General features: G+C 57.5%; 1 protein-coding gene across 6 annotated transcripts in view; it reads left to right on the plus strand.

Annotated features, from left to right (window-relative positions):
- GRM4 (glutamate metabotropic receptor 4) overlaps positions 1-24,063 on the plus strand; it is a 114,288-nt gene that overhangs the window by 56,572 nt on the left and 33,653 nt on the right. For 5 of the 6 annotated variants that reach the window (XM_070456591.1, XM_070456592.1, XM_070456587.1 and 2 more), the window contains exon 4: positions 21,716-21,851. In XM_070456591.1, coding sequence (XP_070312692.1) covers positions 21,716-21,851 — 136 coding nt within the window. Of the gene's footprint in view, positions 1-14,700; positions 14,807-21,715; positions 21,852-24,063 lie in introns of those variants that run through there. The other variant, XM_070456593.1, reaches the window with a different exon arrangement.

Below are 24,063 nucleotides of genomic sequence, written 5' to 3' on the forward strand. Positions count from 1 at the left end.
GTGAGGTGTGGGTTTCCCTCTGTGTGAGGTATGGGTTTCCCTCTGTGTGAGGTGTGGCTGCCCTTCTGTGTGAGGTGTGGGTGCCCCTCTGTGTGAGATGTGGGTGCCCCTCCGTGTGGGTGCGTGCCCCCTCTGTGTGAGGTGTGGGTGCCCCTCTGTGTGAGATGTGGGTGCCCCTCCGTGTGGGTGCGTGCCCCCTCTGTGTGAGGTGTGGGTTTCCCTCTGTGTGAGGTGTGGGTTTCCCTCTGTGTGAGATGTGGGTGCCCCTCCGTGTGGGTGCGTGCCCCCTCTGTGTGAGGTGTGGGTTTCCCTCTGTGTGAGGTGTGGGTTTCCCTCTGTGTGAGATGTGGGTGCCCCTCCGTGTGGGTGCGTGCCCCCTCTGTGTGAGGGCTGCTGCCTTCTCGCTGCAGGGCTCCCCCCTCTCTGCCAGGTGGAGGCTGCCCAAGGGTGAGTTGAGTGGCAACAACCAGTGCTGGGACGAGGTATGCAGAGACCACGTGAGTCACCCCTGGAGGGGGATGCAGGCTAGAGAGGCTGGCAGGGGGGCCCCGCCGTCAGTGCCTCCCACCACTGTCCTGGGTGCTCCCAGGGGCTGGGCTCCGGAGTGTAAGCTTCTATGCGCCCACAGCTTTTCTGTGTCTGCAGGCGCCTGTGTGAGCCTGTTTCCTCGTGCTGGTGCTCCATTTCACAGATGAGGACAACTGAGGCTCAGGAAAGTCAAGGAGCCCGTCTAAGGTCACAGGGAAGTTGAGTGCCAGAGCCCAGGGCTCCTGTGTGGGTGACAGGTGAAGGGGTGATTAGTAGGTAACATGTACGAAGCCCCCCTGTGAACCAGACCCTGTTTTATGGGCTTCATAACTCATTTATGGAGTTATTCATAACTCTTGAGAGTCCCTTGGACTGCAAGGAGATCCAACCAGTCCATCCTAAAGGAGATCAGTCCTGGGTGTTCATTGGAAGGACTGATGTTGAAGCTGAAGCTACAATACTTTGGCCCCCTCATGCGAAGAGCTGACTCATTTGAAAAAACCCTGATGCTGGGAAAGATTGAGGGCAGGAGGAAGAGGGGAATGACAGAGGATGAGATGGCTGGATGGCATCACCAACTCAATGGACATGGGTTTGGGTGGACTCTGGGAGTTGGTGATGGACAGGGAGGCCTGGCGTGCTGCGGTTCATGGGGTCGCAAAGAGTCGGACACGACTGAGCGACTGAACTGAACTGAATTCATTTATCTTTCAGGACAACTCTGTTATGTGGAGGGCCATGCTGAGGCTCAGAAAGGTTAAGTAACTCTCCTGAGGCTACACAGGTGGCAGGTAGCAGGAGGGGAATTTGAATCCAGCCAGGCCTCCCCATCTCTGGTGCATGTGATAGTGAGGCCCAGGTCAGCTTTCAGCAGGGGCCTCTCCGTGGGGTCTCCTGGGCAGTCTGGTACTCCAGCGAGTGATTCCAGCTCCCTGGGCACATCTAGGCCTGTGCTCCTAGGGTGGGAAGGAGAGGGCCTTCCTGAGTGTGGCAGGAAGAGGCGTGGGGGCCTTAGGAGGATGCCTTGTCCCTTCCATGGTGGGAAATTCTAAACCTCCTCCGCCTGCTGGGTCCCCGCGTCCCCCATTGGTATTCCAGAGACGCGGGTGCATCAAGCTGTCGCTGCTCTGACCTCCAGCTCCAGCTCCCTGGGCAGGGCGTCAGACCTGCATTTAGATGGCCCCTGTCCGCACGGCTGGCTGGTAAGGCTGGCCCAAGGCTGGGGCACCTCTTCCCTCTGGCTCTGTGACATCTCTAGACTCAGCTTCTCAGGCTGTAAACAGAGGCTCTGAGGGGTAAGGGAAGAGCTCAGCCACCTGGAAAGAGCTATGCTACCTGGGGGCTGGGGGGACCTGGTGCTGCTCATTTTTCTGGGAGAGCAGAGAGGAGGTTTGCCCCAGGGCACCCCCAGGACCCAGAACCCCCAAAGGGGAGGCCACTGGAAGTGCCCGCTCCCCTTTCTGCTGCCCACCCCCCAGACCTTGTCTCCTTCCACTCTACCCGTCTCTGCTGCAGTCATACCAGCCTCCTCACGGCCCCTCTGACACTCCAGGCACACGCTGACCTCAGGGCCTTTGCACTGGATGCTCCCTCGACCTGGAAAGTTCTGTCCCCGGTGGTCTAGGTGGCCTCTCCTCGGGGCATTTGGCTGCCTTCTCAGCTGTGCCCGCGTCAGAGGGGCCTCTCTGTGTCCCACTGTGTCCCCAGCTCAGAACTCTCTATTCCCTCTTTCCTGCTCTGTTTTTCTTTTTTAAAAGACTTGTTCTTTGTCTTCTTTCTGTTTTTCATTTGCCTGTGTTGGGTCTTAGTCGTGGCACGCGGGATCTTCACTGTGTTATGGGAGATCTTTAGTTGCGAAGCATGGACTCTGGTTTTGGCTTACAGGCTTAGCTGCCTTGCAGCATGTGGGATCCTGGTTCCCTGACCAGGGATTGAACCCACGTCCCCTGCATTGCAAGCCAGACTCTCAGGCGCTGGACCACAAGGGAAGTCCCCTGTTTTTCTTTATAGCACTTGACAAGTACACTTTTATTTGTTTATGGTCTGTGACAGCAGGGCTTTTTTTTTTTTTTTGCCTGTTTTGTTCTCTGATGCCTCCCCAGCCTCTAGCACAGTCCCTGGCACATAGGATTCACTCAGTAAATGCTGGTGGGATGGGTGATTGATCACAAAATTCAGCCAGCTACTCACTTCGTAAGCCCTTCTTCCTATTCAGGCCTGAAAGGTTGCTCTCCCAGTCCACAGAAAGGCAGACTGAGGCTTCTGGGGTCAGGCTGCCCTGGGACCCTCTCCTGCTCTCTGAGTTCTGGCTGCCCCCAACCCTGTCCTGACCCACCGAGGACAGAAATCCTTCCCACTGCAGCTCCTGCCTTGGGATGCTTCGTCGTGGCATGCTGCCTGCCCCAGAAGGCAGGAATGGGAAGAAGCTCAGCCTTCCAGAGCCTGGACTTCATGGATCTATTTCACATCCTCTGGGTACTCAGCCCCCGTGCGAGGAGAGGAGCGCGGCTGTGGGCCCTGCCGGCTCCCAGCGGGTGTGGGAAGAGTAGTGCCCAGTCAGACCTGGCACCCTGCCCTCCTGCAGGAGGGGCTGGGGAGAGTCTGGTTGAATAAGTGAATGAAGGGATGTGATGATGCCTGTGTGGAGGTGAAGAGATAAATTCCAGGGCCGCAGGGGGCCCCGCCCAGCAGGGCCTGGAGGAGGGGCACACTTGGATAAGTGGGGAGGAAGGAGGGGGTGTGCCAGGTGGGGGAGCAGCGTGAGCAAGGGCCTGGAGGAGGCAGCAGGCAGATGGGACCGCAGTGAGGGGCCTGGCCTGGTCCTAGTGGCTGTGAGACGGGGACCCATGTGAGGCGGAGCTGCGCGGTTTCTTTCAGGCCAGTCTTGCCTTTAACAGTGTTTTTGGCCCTTGGAGTTGGTGTGTCCAGCTGCTGTGTCCAAATTCCTTAGGGCCTTGGGGAGTCTTCTCTGCCCATCGTGGCGGCTCTGAGCCAAGGCTTCCTGCAGACTTGCTGACCCATGGAGGCCTGTCATCTTCCCCTGGGGTTGGCCTCCTGGGAACCCCAGTCACCCTTGCCCCAGTGCCTGCTGAATTTCCCCTCTTCCTCTCCTGCTTGGCTGGGCCCCTTGAGACCAGGGAAGGGTAGGACCCCTCCCTCCTTGGCTGTGTGCCCCTTGCCCTCCCTTGCACATGGCGGGGCCTCAGCAGATGTTTGTAGGATGAACAGATGTGCTCTCAGGCAGGTCGCTGCCCTTCCGGGGCCTCCGTCTCTCATCTGTAACAGGAGCGGCATGTCAGCTCACCTGCAGGGTTGGCTCTGACAGCTGGCAGGCTGGGTGCCCCTAGTCCGAGGCCCCTGGCTCCAGGCATCCTTCTTGTAAGTGGAGGCTTGTCATGGGGGCGCTACAGGCTTGGTCTTTTGGTTCAGGGATGATTGGGGCCAATTGCACGAAGACAGAGCTTGGAGCGTGTGACCTTCTCACCCTCAGTCAGGTGACATGAGGTTGAGATCAGCCAAGGTTGGGGGTACCCAGATTCAGGGAGGGGTCCTGCCACTGGCTTTTTGGGTTGGTGTATACGATGGCTGGTAGCATCTTCCTGGGGGGAGAGCGCAGCCCCGCCGCCCAGGGACCTGCAGCTGGGGCCCAGCATCCCCTGCCCGCTGACCAGACCATGGGTGGAAATTAAGTGGACCTGGCTTGGGCACCCCGGGAGATTGGCAAGGTGCTGGCACCAGTGTGACTGCTCTGTGGCGGCCACATCAGTCTCTGTCCTGCTGTGAGGATGAACCCTGAGCTGCCTGGCCCGCCGTGGGGACTCCGCCTGTCCACTTTAATTTCTCTGCCCTCTGGCCTTTGGTGTGAGGCTGGCACCTCTTGATTTTGTGAGTCCTGTGGGTTGGGTGTCACCAACCCACCTCTCCTCTCTCCCTGACTCATCTCTGATGTGTTTTCCCTGACTTATCATGATGGGGACATGCTCCCATCCGAGTTTGCCTCTAAGCTTGACAGGAGTGGCAGGAGGAAGGAGATGGTAGACACTGAGCCCTTTTCACTCCAAGTTTGCACCCCTTCCCTCTTGGACAGTTCAGTTCAGTGTCCGAATCTCTGCGACCCCATGGACTGCAGCACGCCAGGCCTCCCTGTCCATCGACAGGAAGCAACTTTTTCTTTCACTGGCCTTTTTTGTGGAACGTTTGAAGATTTCTTCTGGACCTAACATTTCCCTTTGCTGGTTGCAACCCCTTCGTGGCTTTGGGCTTCATGCCATCTTCCCCAGATGGTGCGGTAGGGTGGGGGCCTCAAGAGCCACCATGAACTGTGCCACCTTGAGCAGTCACTTTGAGGCTCTGGGCCTCAGTTTCCACCTCATTCAATGGGAAAATTAATAGCATTTCCCTTCTGGCTTGCCATGAGCATCAAATGAGTTAATCCCTGTAAAGCGCTAGCACAGTTGGGGCCCCGCACTCAGCACTGAACTGCTGGAGGTGTCATTGTCACGGTTACTCATCAGAGTGGGGATTGCGGGTCGGGTCCCAGTTCTAGCCTTTGGGTGGCTGTGTAACCCTGGGCTGGTTACTTTCCATCTCTGAGCCTCAGCTTCATCCCCAGTGTGAAGGTGATATGTCAGAGGAGACCCCTGTGATTTGGGTCTTCGTGTGCCTTACCCACCTCTCTTGGTTTTTCTGTCCTCACCATGTGGAGGTCCGGGTATCACTGGGTTGGCCTCTGGCTTCTGCTCTGCCTGTGTTCTTGGGCCCAGACCTGAGCCCATAGAGTGGGCTCCTTTGGCCTCTCTGGTTGTGTTACCTCTGAGCCTTTTGACGAATGAATCTCTCAGCCTGGTCTGAGCCCCATTGTCTTTGAGTTCATTTCCTGCCCTTGTTTCTTCCTCCTCCCCTTCTCTGAGCCTCTGCACTGGGTGCACGCTGGGCTCTGTCCTCCCAGGCTCCCATGTTTAGGGATCCCTTCTGACTTCTTCCCCTTTGTTAAAGAGCAGGTGGCAAAGGCATTGACTTTTCCCTGCCCCCACCCAGTTTGGGCCTTGACTTCCAGAAAGCCCTCTTGACCTCCTTGCTGACTACTGAGTTTGAGCCTGTTTTCCTATCTGAGGTCCCAGTACTCCCAGCCCCCTACTCTGGGCTTCTTAGGGATGTCATCCAAGCAAGCCCCAGCCCCCATTTCCCTGCAGCCCCGGGATACTGTGAGCTCATGGCTTCCTTCCCTCCTGTCCCGATCTTCAGGGTCTGCTGAGTGTCCCAGGAGGGTTCTGGCCTCAGCATCACCCCCTACTCCTGTGTGACCTTGGACAAGTCACTGCCCCTCCCGGAGCTTTCCAGTTCTTCATGAGACCAGGCAGGGGCTGTGTACTTTCTTCAGTGGGCGCATGCACGTCGTGGACACACAGAGGGATGTCTGAAGCTCTTTCTTCCCCTTGTTACCCTGTGTCATCCAGCCAGCCCTCTTCCCAGAGCCTCTGAGCCCCAGGCTCTGCCTCCTGCACCAGCCCCTTAGCCAGCCCACCCTGGCCTGTGTGAAGCTTCCTGGACCTCCTTGTGTTTTAATATGCGATTTTCCAGGGAGTATTTCATTAACCACACCCACTGCAGCTGCCGGGCCCTGGCCCCAGCCCCTACACAGACGCCCTGAGAATTGTCCCTGTTTTATGGAGGAAGTGGCCATGGCCCAGGCTGCCTGTGGGCTGGCCTTCACAGCATGTCAGAGGCAGAGCTTTGCATTTAGGTCTGTGTGACTCCAGAGCCCGAGGGAAGGAAGGAGGGAGGGGCCCTCCTTTCAATGACATATGTGATGTCTTACCCAGCTTCTCTGGGGGAGTGCTGCTGGGTCAGTCAGATGGGCAGACCTCGGAGGACGACCCCACCCCCTCGACACACACAGGCTTTAAGTTCCCTCAGGACCAGGGAAGGGGGGCGGGCAGCTTCTGTGACGCGGAATGTGAGTGTGATGGGAGTTACTTAGTCACGTGTGGCTGTGGATGAGCCTGCGAGGGGCTCTGTCTAAACGTGGGCATCACAGGGCCTGGAGGTTGGGAGGAACACATCCCTGATGGTCACCTTTTCAGTGATGGCTTCCCTCGGGCTCCTGGGTTTTTTGAGGACTCAGAAGAAGGGAGTCTAGGCCTCCAGATTGTAGAGCCTGCTCTATGGGGATATGGCTGGTGAGTAGGGCAGTGGGGGCACTTTCTCAGCCCTTTCACCCCTCACTTCTATACAATAATTTATTCATTTGCTGGAAAGATATTTATTGAGCCCCTACTGTGTGCCAGGCATTGAGCCAGGAGATGGGGGATACAGCAGTGGACTAAAGAGATGAGGATCACTGATCTTGTGAGCTCACATTTGGGGGGAGGGATAGGGGCAACTTATTGTAAACAAGTAAAGACTTCATTGTATGATAGACTTTCAGATAGGAACCAATGAGCATTGCTATAAAGGAGAAAGCTGCATAAGTAGACAGAGGGGGAAGGAAGGGGAGACTGTCATACAAGTGGTCAAGGAAGGCTTTTCTGCAGAGGCGAACTTAGGGCAGAGGCCTAAATACAGTGAGGGAGTGAGCCACGAAGAGATCTGTGGGAAGAGTGCCCCGGGCAGGGCTACTGACAAGTGCAAAGGCCCTGAAAGCCTTCCTGGGACTTGGAGGGTAGCCAAGAGGCAGGAACAGAGCAATTGAGGGGGCAGAGAAGTGGAAGAGGAGGGGAAGATCATGGGGGCCCTTCTGGCCTCTCTGAGGACTTCGGCTTTTGATTTGAGTGAGACGGGAGCTGTGGGAGGCTTGTGAACAGAGAAGAGATGTAGATGGGCTTGGGTTTACTAGGGTCCCTCCGGCCATTGTGTAGGGAAGAGACTGTGGGCCTGAAGCAAAAGGGCCAGTGAGGAGGCTACTGCTGTCCTCCAGGTGAGACGTGATGGTGACCAAAGAGTGGGAGTGGTGAGAAGGGACAGGTCTAGGGTATGTTGTGAAGCACTAGCCCGCACGTCTTGCTCCCAGGTTGTATGTTGGTGGAGGGGAGGAAAATGGCCCCAGTGACCCTGCATTCAGCACCACGGACAGCGCCAGCACCAGACCAGGGGGAAGCCCTGGTTGGCTCGGGTCCCCAAGAATGGCCAATCCCTGGATGCTGCTCGGGACCTCATCTGTAGAGTGCTGGTCCCTTACAAATTTCTCTTTTAGCCAAATATGTTTATTTCTGGGCACTGCTGTGAATCTTTTTGTGTTGAGGCAGGTCTGAATGCAGTTATATAGCTGGGATGAGGTTTGGAAGCAGTTGTTTCCAAAACTCTTTGCATCTAGCCAAATTGTTGTTGTATGGGGTGGGGGGTGGGGTGGGATGGGGGGTGCAGAATGGGAACTGGGGGAAGGGGGGAAAGGGGAGCTTCCTTGAAGAGCAGATGGGAAGAGGAGAGTCTTAAAGAACCATGGGCCTGTCCCAGAGGAGCAGCAGGGTGCTCTGGATAGGGGAGCTGCGTGATTAAATTTGGTTCTTCATGATGCTTTTCTTCTGAGAGCAAGGAGGGGGCTGCATTCCTGACAATAAGGGGGATGGGCCACCTCACGGCAGACAGTGCTGACCCTCAGGCTTGCCATGGCCTTGCTGTGTGTCTGAAGAAGCTACCATTCTTTGGCCCTCAGTTTCTCCATCTGTAAAATGGGGGTAATTGCAGTCCTTACTGTGCTGATTATTGTATGACAAGAATGGGCAGATTAGCCATCAGAGGCCAAGAAAGGGCTGGAGGGGTGCAGGGCTGCCTCTGCGGCCTTGGGCCCCGAGGGTGAGCATGTGGCCTTTTCCTGGCTGGCCGCACCCCCGCCCCTTGTGACCATCCTCCTCGTTCTTCCTGACTCACATGGTGCGGTACATCTGTGCCTCATTTTGCTGTAGACAGAGTGATCATATGGATATTCTATGCAAATTCTCATATTTAATGAGCCAGAAGGAAAGCTAACAACCATTTTGCAGACGTCTTGGGGCTCAAGGGAGGCCTTGGGATGGGGGGAAAAAGCAGGACAAAGTGACACATGAGAGGAGAGAGGAGGGAGGGAGGGGGAAGGGGATAGAGCGGGGTGGGGGGGATGCAGTAGGGGCTGTGGGTGGGGGGAGGGGAGGGGAACAGGCTCTGTTTCCCATCTCTCAAAACCACTCTGCCTGCCCCATTTTAAGACAGGGAAACAGGCTGGGAGAGAGGTGGCAACTCACCAGACACCTGACTCTGGGAGAGAGAGACATATGCAGAGGCAGGGCAGAGGGAGCAGACAGGTTGGAGAAAGGGAAGGTGGCGGCATCCAGGACTAGGCTCTGGCTTACAGGACTCAGTTTCCTGATCTGTATAATGATCACAGTGCCTAAGCCGTGGGCTGACTGAGAGGAGCTAATGAGAGAACAGGTGCAGACATTGCATGACCGAAGGGTGCTGCCAGAATGCGTGGGCCATGGGGTCATGTGTGTGAGCGGGGAGGAGGGGGCAGGGGACTGGGTGGGGAGACAGGGAAAGGAGGGCAGAGGAACAGGAGCTAGAGATGCGGAACGAGGCCTTCTGCGCAATAGGCCAGCTCCTAGTTAGTCCGTTTGCTCATTTGCACATTCATTCATTCCTTCTCTCATTCTTCAGCATCTGTGGTCTAATTCATAGACAGAAGTCAGCTCCCTGAGGGCAGGATTCTCGTCTGTCCTATCCATGGCTGTCCCCACAGCATCCAGGGCAGCACCTGGCACTGGGAGGGTCTTAGTGAATTGTTGCTGAATCAGTGGATGCTCTGTGCCCAGAAATGGGCCCAGCAGTGGCCACTCCCTGGAGGCATCTAGTCCAAAACTTTCCCTTCCCTGTGCTAAGTACAGTACCTGAGTTATTGGGATGGTTACGGGCACCCAGCAGAGAAGGAGCCTGGGGACACCTAGGAAGACTTCCTGGAGGAGGAGACCTGAGCTGAATCTTCAAGAACCGACAGGAGCTGACTTGAAGTGACTTGAAGGAGTCCGGGAAGGGGAACTGGGCCTAGAACAGAGGGAACACTCTGGTGTTGGGAAGTGCAGGTCCTGTTGGAGGCGGGGAGCGCAGAAGATGAGGCCGCAGGGCTTCAGGACCCGAGGGAGCTGAGGTGAGAGCGAGTGAAGGTGGGAGGGAAGGGCATGCTGGAGTGGGATGGGTTTTGGTGGGGTGGTGGGTGCTCGGCTGGACAGGCTGAGGTTTGCATGCCGGTGTGGGGCTCTGGCCTGGTCAGGTGGTGTCCACAGGAGTCGGGGACAGGGCCCAGGGGATCAGAGCCTGAGAAGTCAGCTGGCTGCTGCCTCGGGTGAGGCTGGACCTGTCCCCGGAGCTCAGAGCCAGCCTGGAGAGGGGCCGGGGTGGCAACTCTGTGACTGCCTTGAGCAGATCACGAGCTTCTCTGGGCTCTGGTTTAGATTTAGAAAGGACCTCTCAACTGCAGGTAGTCCCACCCGGGCCAGAGTGCCTGGGGTGCATTTAAATGTCAGTGTAAATATCACAGTGGCTCAAGTCCCCTCTCATACTTAGTGCCCAGAGTCCCAGGATGTCCTTTTGTATTGCAACACGGGACCATCTCTTACTATGAAAAATGTCTAGCCCCAAAGGCCTATTGAGAAAAATCAGTAGCTGTCGGGTCCTCTGCCCCAGCTTTGGTGTTCCACAGAGAGGGCAGGATCAGCCGAGCACCCCTCCTTGCGCCCCTCCCCAGATGCCCTCCTGAGACCCACTTAGGACTGCTCCCGGGATCCAGGCTTGGAGGCCCCTTTCCATCCCAGATCTGGCCAAGCAGGCTCGCAGGCTCTGGGGCCCCAAGCTTTTCCCCAGCATCATTGGGAGAGCCTGGGACAGGTTTTGGGGGGGTGGGGTGAGCACTTCCCCAGCTCAGGGCCACATCTGGGCCTCTGCCCCTGACCTTTGTCCACCAGCTCTTGCTAACCCCAGTCGCAGGCAGCTCAGAGCCTAAGAAAAACCTCCGATGGTCCACAGGGCCAGCTGGTGTCTGCTCTGTCCTCGCCATGCCCCTCCCCCATGGCCAGTCTCGGGGGCACACTCACACCCACTGTCTGTCCTGCTTCCCAGTCGAGGGGTCAGCAGCCCCATTTCCTGGCTGAGGAAGCTGGGGCCTCACCCTGGGTACATCCAGAGCTGAGGATGGGCTCAGCCCGCTGTTCCTTCCACATCCTGCTCTTCTGCCATGAGAAGGGTCGACTTGAAGAGCCCGAGTCAGGCTCCTGTTGGGGAGGGCATGAGGGCTGGTGCGGGAAGGTCCAGGAGGACTTCATTACCCAGTGCCTGCTTGGGGCACCTTGGGAAGGCCCGAGCCCGCTGCCGGCAGGGAGACATGCTTGGCCTGCCTGAGTAATTACATCTCAACATTTCATTTTGCTTGTCAGTTTCCACTTCCTGGGGATGTGGGCTCCTAAATATTTCATCCCAGTCTGCAGCCTCCTGTTCCTCTCCCACCAAACTGCAGGCCTGGCTGCTGGGCTGGAGCTGGCCAGAGGTCATCTTCTCCATGCCCCTGCCTCTCAACAGGTGTCTCCACCACCAGCCCAGAGCTGGCTCCTCCTCCCAAGGGGTCTGAGGTGAAGAGGCCAGGCAGACAACATTGCCAGAAACAAGAGTCAACACTGAACACCTGCTGTGCTGGAACTCAGGGAGTGAGGAAAGAGAAAAATGCAATCTGCCCTTGAAGGGGTTTATGGGCTGATGGAGAAAACGATCAAGTGTTACAGGAGCAAACTTTGAGTAGTTGTGTGCCAGGCACTGCTGCATGTATTAATTCAGTTGTTCTTCATGCTTTACTATGAGGAGATGAAACCCAGAGAGGTGAGTAACTTGTCCGGAGTCCCACAGCTGAGAAGTGGCAGAACAGAATCTGAACTCGGGCAACCTGGCTCCAGCCCTCATGCCTCAAAGCACAGGAGTTACTGACCCAGCAGCTTTGGCAGAGGATGGCAGATTCCAGGGGAAAGGGGTGTGATGAGAGCCTGGGTGGGCGGCGGCACATCCCCATTGCAGGAGGATCTGGGGTGTTTCGTGGGGGAGAGGTGGAGAAGTGGAGCCCCGAGGCAGGGCTGGGCAGGTGGGCAAGCAGGAGGGGCTTTTCCTGTAGGGGGACCAGCCAAGGCTCCAGGGTAGGGACGCTTGAGTTTCATTGGAGAAAGTGGCCTCGCTGTGGAGTGTGGAGTTGTGAGGTCAGGGAAGGGGCTGAAAAGCTGCTCTGTGACCTCGCCCTCCAGCTGTGTCGCTGGAGCTGGGGGTCTTGTTCTGAAAGGGGTTTTTCAGCAGAGGACTCTGAACTAGCGCTGAGCAGTGCTGGGTCTGACTGCTGCCCAGCCCGACTTGCCGTGGGAGCCTTGGGCAGACTCCTTTCCCTCTCTGAACCAACTCTGAGAAGTCGGTGGGATTCCCTCAGCTGAGGAGTGCCCTGCCGGGGGGCTTCTCTGGTGGCCCAGTGGCTGTGACTCCATGCCTCCAAAGTAGGGGGCCCAGGGTTTGATCCCTGGTCAGGGAACTAGATCCCGCAACTGAGACTTGTCACCACCAAATACACAAATATTAAAAAATTAATCATTATTGTATACAAAATAAGAAGAATGCCCAGGATGGCCACTGAGAACAGAGGAAGGTGGGCCCTCGGGGGCTGGGTTGGGGCAGGGGTCTCCGGCGGGTGGCCTGGATCTGGGCCGGGGCTGGAACCAGACACCTCCTTGTGCCTTCCCCCACAGCCCCCTCCCTCCACCACCTGCCTCTAAACACCTTCGCTTCCTTCTCTCCTCTCTCTTTTTTCTCCCAGCTTTTCTCGCTTCAAAGGTGTTTTGCCTAAATGGGTTTGTGTTAAGATATTAGGTCGATCACTCAGCAAATTTCCCTCTGCTCAGAGCCGTGCGCCATGAATAATGCAGCTCTGAACAGCCCTCGCTGCCCAGCAGCCTCCCAGGGAGGGGGCGGCAGCGCTCAGCTCGAGGGCTCTGAGCCCCACAGCTCCCCTGGCTGGTCCCCGCCGCAGCGTGCCTCTTCCCCGTCCCCAAAATATCCCCCCAGGGGCCGGGCTGTCCACAGGTGACCCCTTTAATCCTCACAACACCCCTGCCGCATCCGGAGGGTGGCGAGCATGCCGTCCCACTTTACAGATGCGGACGTGTAGGTTCAGAGAGGCTGGGCGACTTGGCTCTCATCACGCAGGGGCCGGATGTGGGACGAGGGCCCGTCTGCGCCCAGCCTCGGTCCCCCATGTCACAGCAGGCTGGCTCTCAGATGGCGGTGTCCCTGTGCCCACAGGTCCCGCCTGGGTCTCCCCGGGGGCAGGTGGGTGTGAGTGGACGGCCTGGTTGCAGAGGGAAGATGTGGATTTCGCCCAGAGTGGGGCACTGAGGCGGCCGGGTGAGTAGTTGCTGGATGACAGAGGTGCTGTCTCCCTCCACCCAGGGGCCATCCCTGCCCCCGCCAGCATCCCCCAGCCGGGTCCCCCGAGCACCAGTAGCAAAGGTGAGATGTTGATGGTGCTAAGGATTGGCCGGTGGCTCCAAGGAGGTATGGGCAGCTGACCCGTGTGTCTGGGTCTGCGGCTGTGTGTAGGGTGTGACCTGCGGAGGTTGGGTGTGGTGAGTGTGGCTGTGTGAGGCGGTGTGCTTACTGTGTGCACTTGTGTTGCTGTGATCTTGTGTGGGGTGGCAGTGATGTGTGGTTTGTGACGTTGTGAGGGTGTGTATTACCACGTGTATGGGCCGAGGGGGGCGGCGGGGGGACATGAGCTGAGAGTGTCTGGGAAAGGAGGGATGTGTGTCCTGCCTTGGACACAGCCTCTAGGCTGAGGCCGCGGGTTCTGCCCAGCAGGCTCTGTCCCTGGAAACAGAGCTGAGTGTCGCCCGGTGTCTCTGGCCCCCAGAGCATCCTCACAGCCCCGGGTCCTGACCTGGGGTCCTGACCTGAGGTCTTGACGAGCTCCCTGCCCCTCTGCCTTTGCAGCCCCACCCCCACTAGGACTCGCTCACTCCCCAGAGACTTTGGCTCCTGGAGGCTGACCCAGGCTTTCACAAATACCATTTGACCCTCACGCTAGCCCCATCAGGTGAAGTTTTTTTAAATCTTTCCCTATTTTACTGATGGTAAGCCTGATGCTCAGAGAGGCTAAGTAACTTGTCTAAAGTCACACAGCCAGGGTCTTCCCTGGTGGTCCAGTGGCTAAGAATCTGCCCTCCAGTGCAGGGGACAGGGGTTCGATTCCTGGTTGGGAAACCAGGATCCCACATGCCTTGGGGTGACTATGCCCACACAACTACTGAGCCTGTGTGCCGCAGTAAAGACCCAGCACAACCGGAAACCAAGCAGAACCCAAAAAGAACAAAGTCACACAGCCCGAAGCTGCGGAGAGGACATTTCCCTTTTGTCTCACAATGGCAGGGAAGAGGAAGCTGAGAGCAGGTGTGAGATCCACACTTTGCACAAACCTTTGGTGGGGTGCATCATGGGGACCCTGCAGGTGGGAAAGTGGGGTGACTGTGTCCCCTTCACTGTCCCTTGGTACCCGGGTCTTCCTGGCTCCAGCCGAGTCTCTCCTAGTGGGCCCACTGTGTCCCCTCGGGCTGGAGTTGCCCTGCCCCCCCGGCCTTCTCTACTAGCCCGGCTGTCTTCAGCCCTGGGCCTTTGGGGCCCTGCCAGTTTGCATGGCTATCTTATACTTTTCCACTTGATCTTTTGCACGTGCATTTCTTGAGCACTCATAGCAAGGAATTTACATCTAGGTAGAAAGGTAAATTCCCAGCAGAAGGCAGGACTGAGAGAGAGGTCCCAGTGTGCATGACGTCCACATGGGCTTGGAGCTTGCCAGTGCATCCTACAGGGCAGGCCCTGTGCCTGGATGACCTTTGCAGCCCAGAGCCTGGCACAAAGTGGCTGCCCAATGCTGGTAGACACGTAGACATCCGGGCACTCCGTGTGACCAGGTGGTGCTCAGAGGGGAGGTCACAGTGGGCTGCAGGGGTCAGGGAGGTTCTTAGAGGAAGTGTGCAGGTTTGAGCAGGTGGCCACTTCAGATTCCTACAGCGCCTCCGCCCCCAAGCCAGTGCCAGCAGCTCCTGCCCCGCTGGCCCTCCCATCCCTGTAGTCGGGTGCTCGGTGGCCCATTCATCTGGCAAGCGTGGGTCACGGCCTGTCACGAGCAAGTGTGCTGAGCACCGTGAGGGCCGGAGCAGAGACAGACCGGGAGGAGATAAGATAAGCGAGGGAGGCAGACTGAAGGGGCAGCCTCTGTAGAGGAAGGCCTGATGTGGTGGGTTTTTGCTGGGACCAGACCTGAGGGGGGGATGTGGGCCTTGCATGCCACTTGTACACATGCACACGCATGCACTCACGCACACATGCACACACACTGTGGGAGCCATGTATGAGAGAAAGGAGGCTGGAGTGGACACTGGATGGTGGGGAGAAGGGCTGGGAGTGGGAGCAGAAAGGGGGTGCTGGCCGTGAGCCAGGCTCACCCCACCCCCACCGCCCTGGAGAGCCCTTGAGCCCTTGCTGGAGCCAGAGCTGCCCCTCGCTGCCCGCCCCCAGCCCCAGCCCTCCTGGACGGCCACAGGTTAGGGGGCTTCTCTCAGGGCCTGGACGTCTCCCTGACCTCAGATGCCCTTTCATCCACAGCTCTGCTGCCTGGAATCTGTTGCACAGCTCCATTTCCTTAGACCAGGGCTTCGTTCCCGGTTGAAAGTAAAAGTAACATAATGTTGGTCACTGATGCCTCTGAATAGCTCCCTCTCCTGAGAGCAGGTGTGGGGAGAAGGGCTGACTTTGGAGAGGGTGGACGGGGGTGGAGGGGGGGGACTCCGCGCGCGCACGTGTGTGTGTGTGTGTGTGTCTGTCTGTATGAGGGTGTGAGCCCATATAGTCCAGGGTCTCCCCCAGCCTCCCTCCTGCCTTTCCCCTTACCTTTCTCTCTGCCAGGAACCCAGGGAAGCTGGAGAGGGGACCCCCTCCTTGGGTTGTTTAACAACCCCCATTTTCTCTGTGTTGTAATTTGCTGCTTTCACATTTTGCCTTAATGTAGATTCTTTCCACTTGATTTCCTAGCTTTGGTCTCTCATTGTTTTTCTCCATTTTTAAATTTGAAAAGCCAGGAAAAGAAAGGGAGAGACAGAGAGGAGACGAGCCCAGTATCCCTGGGCTCCTGTGTGTTGGGTGCAGGGAAGTTTCTCGACTCTCCAGAGGGGGGTTTTCCCCAGCCTAGTCTGGAGCCCAGAGCCCGGGGTGCTGTTTGGGATGAGGGAATGGCACCCCTGGGCTCTGGGTGCCAGAGCAGGAGGGCACAGGTGCTGAGTCCCCTGGGATCTGTGGGCATGGTGTGTGTCTCGGTCACCTTGCTGCCCACTGCCTATGGGCTGGCTGCTTAGCTGCTTCCTGGCAGGGGCGGGCCTCCTGGTGGGTGAGATAAGGAAGAGGGGGCGGTGAGAGGATTCCCAAGCCTGGAGGATGTGACAGACGGCTCTGGAGAGGCACAGGGGAGCCCAGGTCCTCAGCTGCCCCATACCGGGGGTGAGCCTGCCACCCTGGGGGGAAGCCCCTTCGTTCTGCCTTCTCTGGGTCGCCAGGGGAGTCCACAAGTTGGCAGGCCCTGAAGGCAGGGGGTCTGGGGGCTGCTTGGAGCGAGTGAGGAGGACTTATTCAGATGGGTGCAGTAGAGATAGCCCCATCCCGTGAGGGGCAGGGAGGTGCCCAGAAAAGAAGGAAGCTGAGCCCAGTGAGTCAGACAGTGATCAGACTTTGTGTAACCCACATCCACTGGGGCATTAGGAGCGCAGTTGGAGGCAGACACTAACACAGATATATCAGCTGGACCCAGGATACCGGGAAAGGTCACCAGACCACAAACAGAAAGGGCTCAGAGACCACAAGATACAACAGGAAACCCATATCAAGTTTCACTGATGGAACTTCCATGTCACGTTCAAGTCAGGGCAGGTGTGTGAAGCCTGGCAGAGGTGCAGGGTTCCAGCGCCGGGGAGGGCTGGCCAGGAAAGAGCCTGTCCCCAGGGGGAGGCAGGATTTCAGGAACCAGGAGGCTGGCAGTAGGAGGGCAGCCCCATGCACCTTCCTCTCTGTGTCCTGTGGAGGCCTCTGGCCCGGGAGTGGCCACGTGGCCCTGTGTTATGAACAGAGTGGCTCAGGGCGGCACGTGTGGGGACTAGGATGCCTTCACTGGCGCTTGTGTCTGCATGTTTGGTCTGGCTTGGGTCTTGAGTTGCACAGTAACCAACCATTTACGTGTTGTCGTATTTGCTTCTGATTATTTCCAAGAAATGAACAGGGATCATGCCTGGGAGCCCTCCTATGGGGCCCTCAGTCTTGTTCCATCCCTGCCTCCCTTGAGGTACCCACACCCTGCAGGGGCTGGGTTCCTTTATTGTCTGAGTAATTCAGCAAGCATTTATGGAACACCTAGTGTGTGCCAGGCACTGGGGAGATCGCAGTGCATGCAACAGGGAAAATCTCCTGCCTTCTTGCAGCTTTTGCTCGTGTCTATATATGTGTCCGTATATAACACCTTGTATTGTATGTGGCCTCTAATTTCCACATGAAAGGGACAGAGAGTGGTGCACTTTGCTTTATCAGTCAACTTTGAATTTTCAGGGTTTTGTCATGCTGATACATGAGAGCTGTTTTATATATCTTAGCTACATAATATTCCATTCTTCTGTTGGAAAGTATTTAGGTGGTTTCCATGTTTTCGCTGTTTCAAGCAGTGCCGCAGTGATCATCTTTGGGCATATCTCCTTGTGCCCGTGTACGAGTTTCTCTGGGAAGAATGTGGAAGGGGACATGCTGGTTTGTAGGGTTCTAGACTTCCTGGCTCAGTCTGCCTTCAGTCTCCTCGCTCCCCTAGAGCTTGGGCCGGGAGCTCTCCAAGGTCCTGACTGCCCCCTTGCGCTCATAAGCTCCTGGCACGAGCTTGTGGCTTCCTGCCCCTGGCCCTGGGCGGAGGCACTGGCTGGGCGGACGGTGGAGCTTGCAGCTGGCACAGGGCAACCGGTGCCTGCCAGGGGGCTGGGGCTGTGTGGGGGGTGAGGGGCTTGCCAAGGGTGACCCAGAAGGGCCTAAGTGGGCCGTGGGGAGCACCAGACTCCTCCATACCCTTATGATCCTGTTCCTGGAGCCTGGGAGGGGTGAAGGGTTTCAGCCTCTGTGCAGAGATAGGGCTTGGGTGTGTTCCTTGCTGCTTGGGTTTAATTTGATTACTTTTGCTCTCAGTATGGACTCATGGATTCTTATTTTATCCAAGGAGAGAGACCATGGGACAAAGGAGTGGGGGTGCAAAAAAGTGCCCCCACCCTGCTAGGAGGGTTTGGAGAGGACTTCCCAGGGGTGTGCTAGCCATGGCCCCCGCAGTGAGGGGGCTTCAGAAGCAGGGGCTGGACACAGGAGGGGACCTTGGGGAAGTCACTTAGCCGCTCTGTGCCTCAGCATCCTCATCTCTAAATTGGAACGGTGCTGGACTTCCCTCGCAGTCCAGCTGGCGGTTGGTGTGGGACTTGGGGTCTTCCCAGAAGTGGGGACAGGCTGCCGGTATTGGGGTTAATAGGGACCTAGCAACTACAGACTTCCCTTTCTCTGCCCAAGAGAGGCTCTTGACACAGACCTGGCTTACAGGCCCACCAGCTGGCTGTGTGACCTCCATCAGGCAACTGAGCACCTCTGAGCCTCAGTTTCTGCATCTGTAAGATGGGGCCATTAGCAGCTGCCCCAGGCAGTCAATGAGTGCCAGGCATGCAGTGGGTGCTCAGTAAATGTGCATCCTCTTGGGCCGCCGCAGTCCTCTCTGGCTGGGGCAGGGGACAGGAGCGCTGTGGAGCCAGATCTTGTGCTAGTTATCCCTGGCAGCTGCGTCACCCTGGGACAGCCTTGGTCCTGTGCCGTGGTCCCCAGAGCAGCCAAACTGAGCAGCAGGCAGTGACGCCAAGGGGCCCAGAGGGAGCTTGGCTCCTCCTTGTGGGGCCAGTGACACCCCTGGGTACTTGCCCCAGGGCAGGCCTGTCCCCAGACATGTGCATGGGCCCTTGGTGGCCCCTGACCTGGCTGTGGCTGGTCGTGACACCCTGGACTGCGTGAAAGGGTGCTCTCTGGAGCCGGGCGGCCCGCACTGAGACCCTGCACTGTGCCTGACTGTGTGACCTTGGGAGTCACTTAGCCTCTCCGTCCTCAGCGTCCTTCTCTCTGAACTGGAACCGTGCTGGGCTTCCCTTACGGCCCAGTGGTCAAGACCCTGTGCTTCCAGTGCAGGGGGTGCAGACTTGCTCCCTGGTTGGGAAAATAAGATCTCATAGACCACATGGTGTGGCCAAAATAAAAATAATAATAAGCTGGAGTTTTGCTGATGATACTGACTTCAGATGGGTGAATCTATGCAACATGTGCAGTGTCAATATTCAAAGGCACCGGACACTGTAAACACTCACTGTTACTGAGCTCTATTTGAAGCCCCCCAGACTCCCGTCAAGTACCCCCACTCTTGTGGTTGTCAGAGCATTGCTCCCTGCTTAGACTCTCTCTCATCTTAAGTACCTTGTGACCTGCTGACCGGGCTGTGGTCACCCGAGTCTTCTTTCATTAGTTAAATGAAGCCTGCAGTATGTACCCCGGGTGGAACCTCTTAGGGAAGCACCACCCAGAAATGTGACTTAACCTAAGAGTCTCTCCTCTTTGAGAACAATTATCTCCCATTCAGTGCCTCCCTCCCCTCTGCCCTCTGGCCCCCTCCTCCCTCCTGGGGCCAGGTGGCTCATCCTAACCCCCTGTCCAGCCTCCTCCTCTTGTCCATCTGTCTCCCCAGATGGGGGGAGAAATGTAGCAATTGGCCCACTTTCTAACTGGAAAGGAACCATATGGAGGATTTAGCTGGAAGCTGAGTGTCTGTCTGGCCGCTGTTAGGGCAGGGCCAGCGCTGGGGGCAGGAGACTGGCTCCTCCCGGTTCTCTTTGTGAGCTGGGAGTGGGGGGGTCCCATCCTGCCCCCAGACCCCCCCTCCGTCCCCCAAGAGCCCCTGATAACCTTGCTCTTCTTCTGTGCTTGGTGCCTCTGTGGGCATCCTAGGAGGACTTGAGGTTCTTGTTCTGCCTGCGAGTGGCTGAAAGTAAAGGAGGTGGGTGCTGGTCAGGGTGGGGGCCAGAGGCCGTGGCTGCCTCACCTGTTACACAGAACCAGGGGGTCCATTTCCTGGCGACGTGAGAGCAAGCCTGTGTCAGGTGGCTCTGGGCCTTGCGGGCGCCTGGTGCAGAGCAGCCCCCTTCTAGAGTGAGTGCCTTGCTTCCTCAGAATGTCCCCTCCCCGCCCCTGGCGGCTCGGGTCTCCTGCCACGAAAACTTAGCCACTCAGCGCAGGGTCAGTACCTTTGGGCGCCTTCCCTGGTTGCCACCTACGGCCCTGAGTAGAGCGCCCTCCCTGGGCGCAGCTGGGTGCCGGCCCCTCTTCCTCGGGGTAAAATAGGTGGGCGCTGTCTCCCCGCACTGGGAACCCTTGCGGCCCACCCTCCACATAGAGGTGCGTGGAGTCTGCTCAGAGGGTTCAGGTGACCCCGGCCTGGACTGCGAGACGTACGGAGGCTCAGGGGTGCCCCAGGGTGGCAGCCAGGTGCCCGGCCAAGGTGGGTAAGTTTGGCTGTGAGCCAGTAGGATCCCATGTAAGATGAGGCTGGGCTGAGATCCTTGAGTAGGACCCGGAGGAAGGCAGTGGTCTCAGATAAAGGATCCGCCTTCATCAAGAATACTCCTTAAAACTTTTCAACCAACAGAGCCCTGACTCTGCCACCAGAGGTGCTGGAGGTCTTATTCCCTGGGGGGGTAAGATTCCCTGTATCCCAGTGGGGCAAGGACTGTGTGGCTTTGGGCAAATCACTTCTCTTTTTGGTGCCTCAGTTTCCTCATCTGTCAAACGCGGTTGACACTAGAAACAGGTCCACAAGTGCTTTTGTAGCAGGAGATGTGGGGAGACTGAGATAACACGAATGATGCCGGCCCCCCGCCAGCACTGGAGAGACACAGCTGAGGCCGGGGACTGGCCGGGTGAGGTGGAGGGTGCTCCCAGCTTTCTGTGAGCCACGCGGCCTGGCTGTGAATCCCGGGGTGTGTTGACTGCATCGTGGTGGTGCCTGCAGGCTTGGGGGCTTCTTGTAGAGGAATGAGCTTGAAAGGTAGGCAGGCCTTGGGTCCCTCCCCCAGGATCCACCCAGGTAGGCAGTGGCCAGAGAGAAAGGAATGACAGGAGGGCCCCTAAAGACCTTCCGATCCCAATCAGAGCTCCCCCAGCTCCTCCGCCAAAGCAGTCCCTTAAGCATGGCCTTCCTGGGCTCTTCTAAACTCCCTGCTGGGAATCTGACCATAAGTAAGATGGAGGGAGGCTGGGTGTCATCACACCCTGTTGGGTCAGGGAGGAAGCTGGAGAGCCTACATACTGAGTGGCCTGTGAGTGCCCAGAAGGGAACTTAGGAACGTCCGCATATGGGCAGTAGCTGGGTTTACAGCATCACTGCCTGGGATGTGCAGGCACAAGTCAGCAACCTGCACGCTGCCCTTATGAAGGGGCCTGATGGTGACCATGGGGCCTGGGGCCAAGAGCCCTGGTAGGTATGTGTGGATGTGGGTACTGGAGTCTTTGTAATGGCCCAAGGGGGGCAATTTGTTCTCATTCTCAGATTTGCGCCTCCAAAAAACCTTATGAAGTAGTTACATCAAAAAGAACCAATGTTTACTTAACACTTACTGTGTGGCAGATGTTACTATATATGCATGAACTCCCTTAGCTTTATAACAACCCTATGAAATAGGTGGCATTATTATCATTATAGATGATGTATTTGAGACAACAGAGAAGTTCAGTAACTAACCTGAGATCACACAGCAGTAAGCAGCAGAACTGAGATTTGAACCCAGGCAATCTAGCTTTAAGCCCGATACTATATTGCTTCTTGCTAGCAACCTATTTTATAAAGAGAGGCACAGAGAACTTAAGTGATGTGTCCAGGGTCGCTCAGCTTGGTGAAGCCAAAATTTGCACTGTGGCTGTTCTGACTGCACATGCCCATGCTGGATCGGGACCTGGGAGCAAGGCAGGCCAGGGGACTGTGAGTAGCCCCCAGGAGTGCAGGCCGCAGGGGGAGACCCTGTCCGCCCCAGGCTGACCAGTGCCCTTCCTGCAGGGGGTGTGTGCATCGCCCAGTCCGTCAAGATACCTCGGGAGCCCAAGCCTGGGGAGTTTGACAAGATCATCCGGCGGCTCCTGGAGACGTCAAACGCCAGGGCGGTCATCATCTTTGCCAATGAGGATGACATCAGGTGAGGACAGGCGGCAGTGGGGTGGGGCTGGGGCGCCAGGGACCCCTGCTAGAGACCTTCCTGGGCAAGCCTGACCCACCCTGAGGTCCAGAGAGGTGGGGTGAGCCAATGAGGGGGTGGTGGGGAGACCCCTCTGTCTGGGGCACAGGCTATGGCTCACGGGCTCCCCTTCCTTTCCCCCTCCCCGTTTCCTACATCCATTCTACCAATGCAGGATAGTTAGCGGGTCCTTTTACAGAGGGGCTAAGGCTGTGGGCTTGGGGTCAGAGCCCCTAGGTGGGAACCCTGCTCTCCCTCCAGCTAGCTGTGTGACCTCAGGCAAGTTTCTCAACCTCTCTGGGCTTCTCTTCTGCTTTAAAAAAAAAAATGGAGCTAATGAAGCCTGCCTGATAGTGTTGCTGGAGCACTGAATGCAGGAATGTGCACGAAGGAAGGAGCAGAGGCTGGCAGGAGGTAGGGGTGGCCGTCTCTTAGCACCCCCGTCCTCCCTTCGGTGAGCTCAGGGCAGTGGGAAGAGGTATGGGCTATGGTTCTAGTCCTGATCTGGGCACACACTCATCTGGGCAGTATCATCCCCTCCCTGGACCTCAGTCTCCGCATTTGCAGAGTCGGGGCAGGCGGACTCCAGGTGCCAGAACCATGCGGTACAGGAGCAGTCCGCCTCCCTGCACACCTGCCCCTGGGTACTGAGTCACAGGTCAGAGTCTCAGGTGTCCTTAAAAGGTGACACCTGAGCACCCTTCCTAAGGCACTTCCCTTCTTCCTGCTCTCTCTCCCTACCACCTCTTTAAGACTGGATGTCACGCCAAGAAGGGCCGGCCTCCTTGATTCCCTAGACTGAGGGGGAGACACAGCCCCCCCGAGAATCTGGTTGGGGAGGCACACCCCATGTTTGCAGAGGAGATGTGGTCTCCCCAGACCGCCTCCTTCAGACAGTTGGCCCACCTGCCCACCTGCCCAGCCCAGCTTGCCCGGTCTACCCTGCCTCCATGCGGCCCCCTCCCCATTGCTAACCAGCATCCACTCTGGGTCCGCTTTTCTTTCCAACACTCTTTCCCACTTGGAAAGACCTCATCCTGGACTCCTGAGTTGCAGCAAAACAGATTTTCTCCCAGGAGATATTGCTGGGTGCTAGCAGGGATGGAGGGGAATGTTCTGGAAGGTCATTAAGGCCTCCATAGCCATAAGTGCCAGCTCTAATGGGTGTTTCTCAGGCAGCAAAGGCTCAGGGTGCGGGAGCCCTCAGGGTCCACCTGGCACCTCTGAGCTGCTCCCGCTCCCCACAAAGCTTTCAGGGTCCCTAAATGCTGGCCCTGGGTGTCCCTGTCTCCGCAGGGACCTGGAGCAGGAGGAGCTCCTTCTGGGCTCTTCGCCTCCCTTCAGTCAGTCCCCTGCCCCCTGCCCACACTCCCATGTCAAAGCCCAGCACCACTCGGGGCCCCCCACCCCATCCAGGGACACACTCCACTCGCTACCTCCTGAGCGGCCCTGATAGACCCACACGTGGGGAGGGGAGATGAGGGCACCGGGCCAAGGGTCCCAGAGAAGGGTCACCTGGGGGAGACAGGGGAGGGCCTTAGGCTGACTCCCTGAGCAGCTGGGTGGTATGTGGGAGGGGGGGCACCTTTCTGGAAATCCACATGTGTTTTCAGAAGCAAACAGAGGTAAAAATAAACCCAGGTGACTTTGCAGAGCTGGAGCCTTGGGAGCTCTGGTCATCTCTGGCTGGCCGGATGCAGGCGGTAATAATAGGGCTGCGGTGTGGGTTCCGAGAGCAGCCTTGCCTACAATTAGGGGGCCCTGCGGGGGCTGCAGCAGCCTTGGGGGCCTAGGAGAGTCAAGAGACGGTGAGGAGGGCAGGTGTGGGCCCTGGGGTGAGGAAACATGTTTCTCCCTGGCAGCCCGAGGCTTCCTGCCCTAGCTGGCCTCCTCCTGCAGAGGTCTGGCAGTCGCCCCAAGCCCCGCCGTCTGTCCTGGCCTCGTCCGAGGGACGAGCTGGCCAGTTTCCAGTATCCTGGCCTCTCATTTGCTGTGTGATCTTGGGCAAGTTGTTTGCCTCCTCTCTGTTCCCGTCTGTCCCCATGGGATGAGATACATGGTGGGGAATTCTGCCCAGTCCTTCCTGTTTTTCTCCTTCTAGAAGATGTCTCTGGGGGGCCACTTAGTTCAAGCATCCATTAGCACTGACTGAGCGCCGTTGTGGGCTGGACCC

This window comes from Odocoileus virginianus, chromosome 27 (assembly GCF_023699985.2).
Source record: "Odocoileus virginianus isolate 20LAN1187 ecotype Illinois chromosome 27, Ovbor_1.2, whole genome shotgun sequence".
NCBI lineage: Eukaryota > Metazoa > Chordata > Mammalia > Artiodactyla > Cervidae > Odocoileus > Odocoileus virginianus.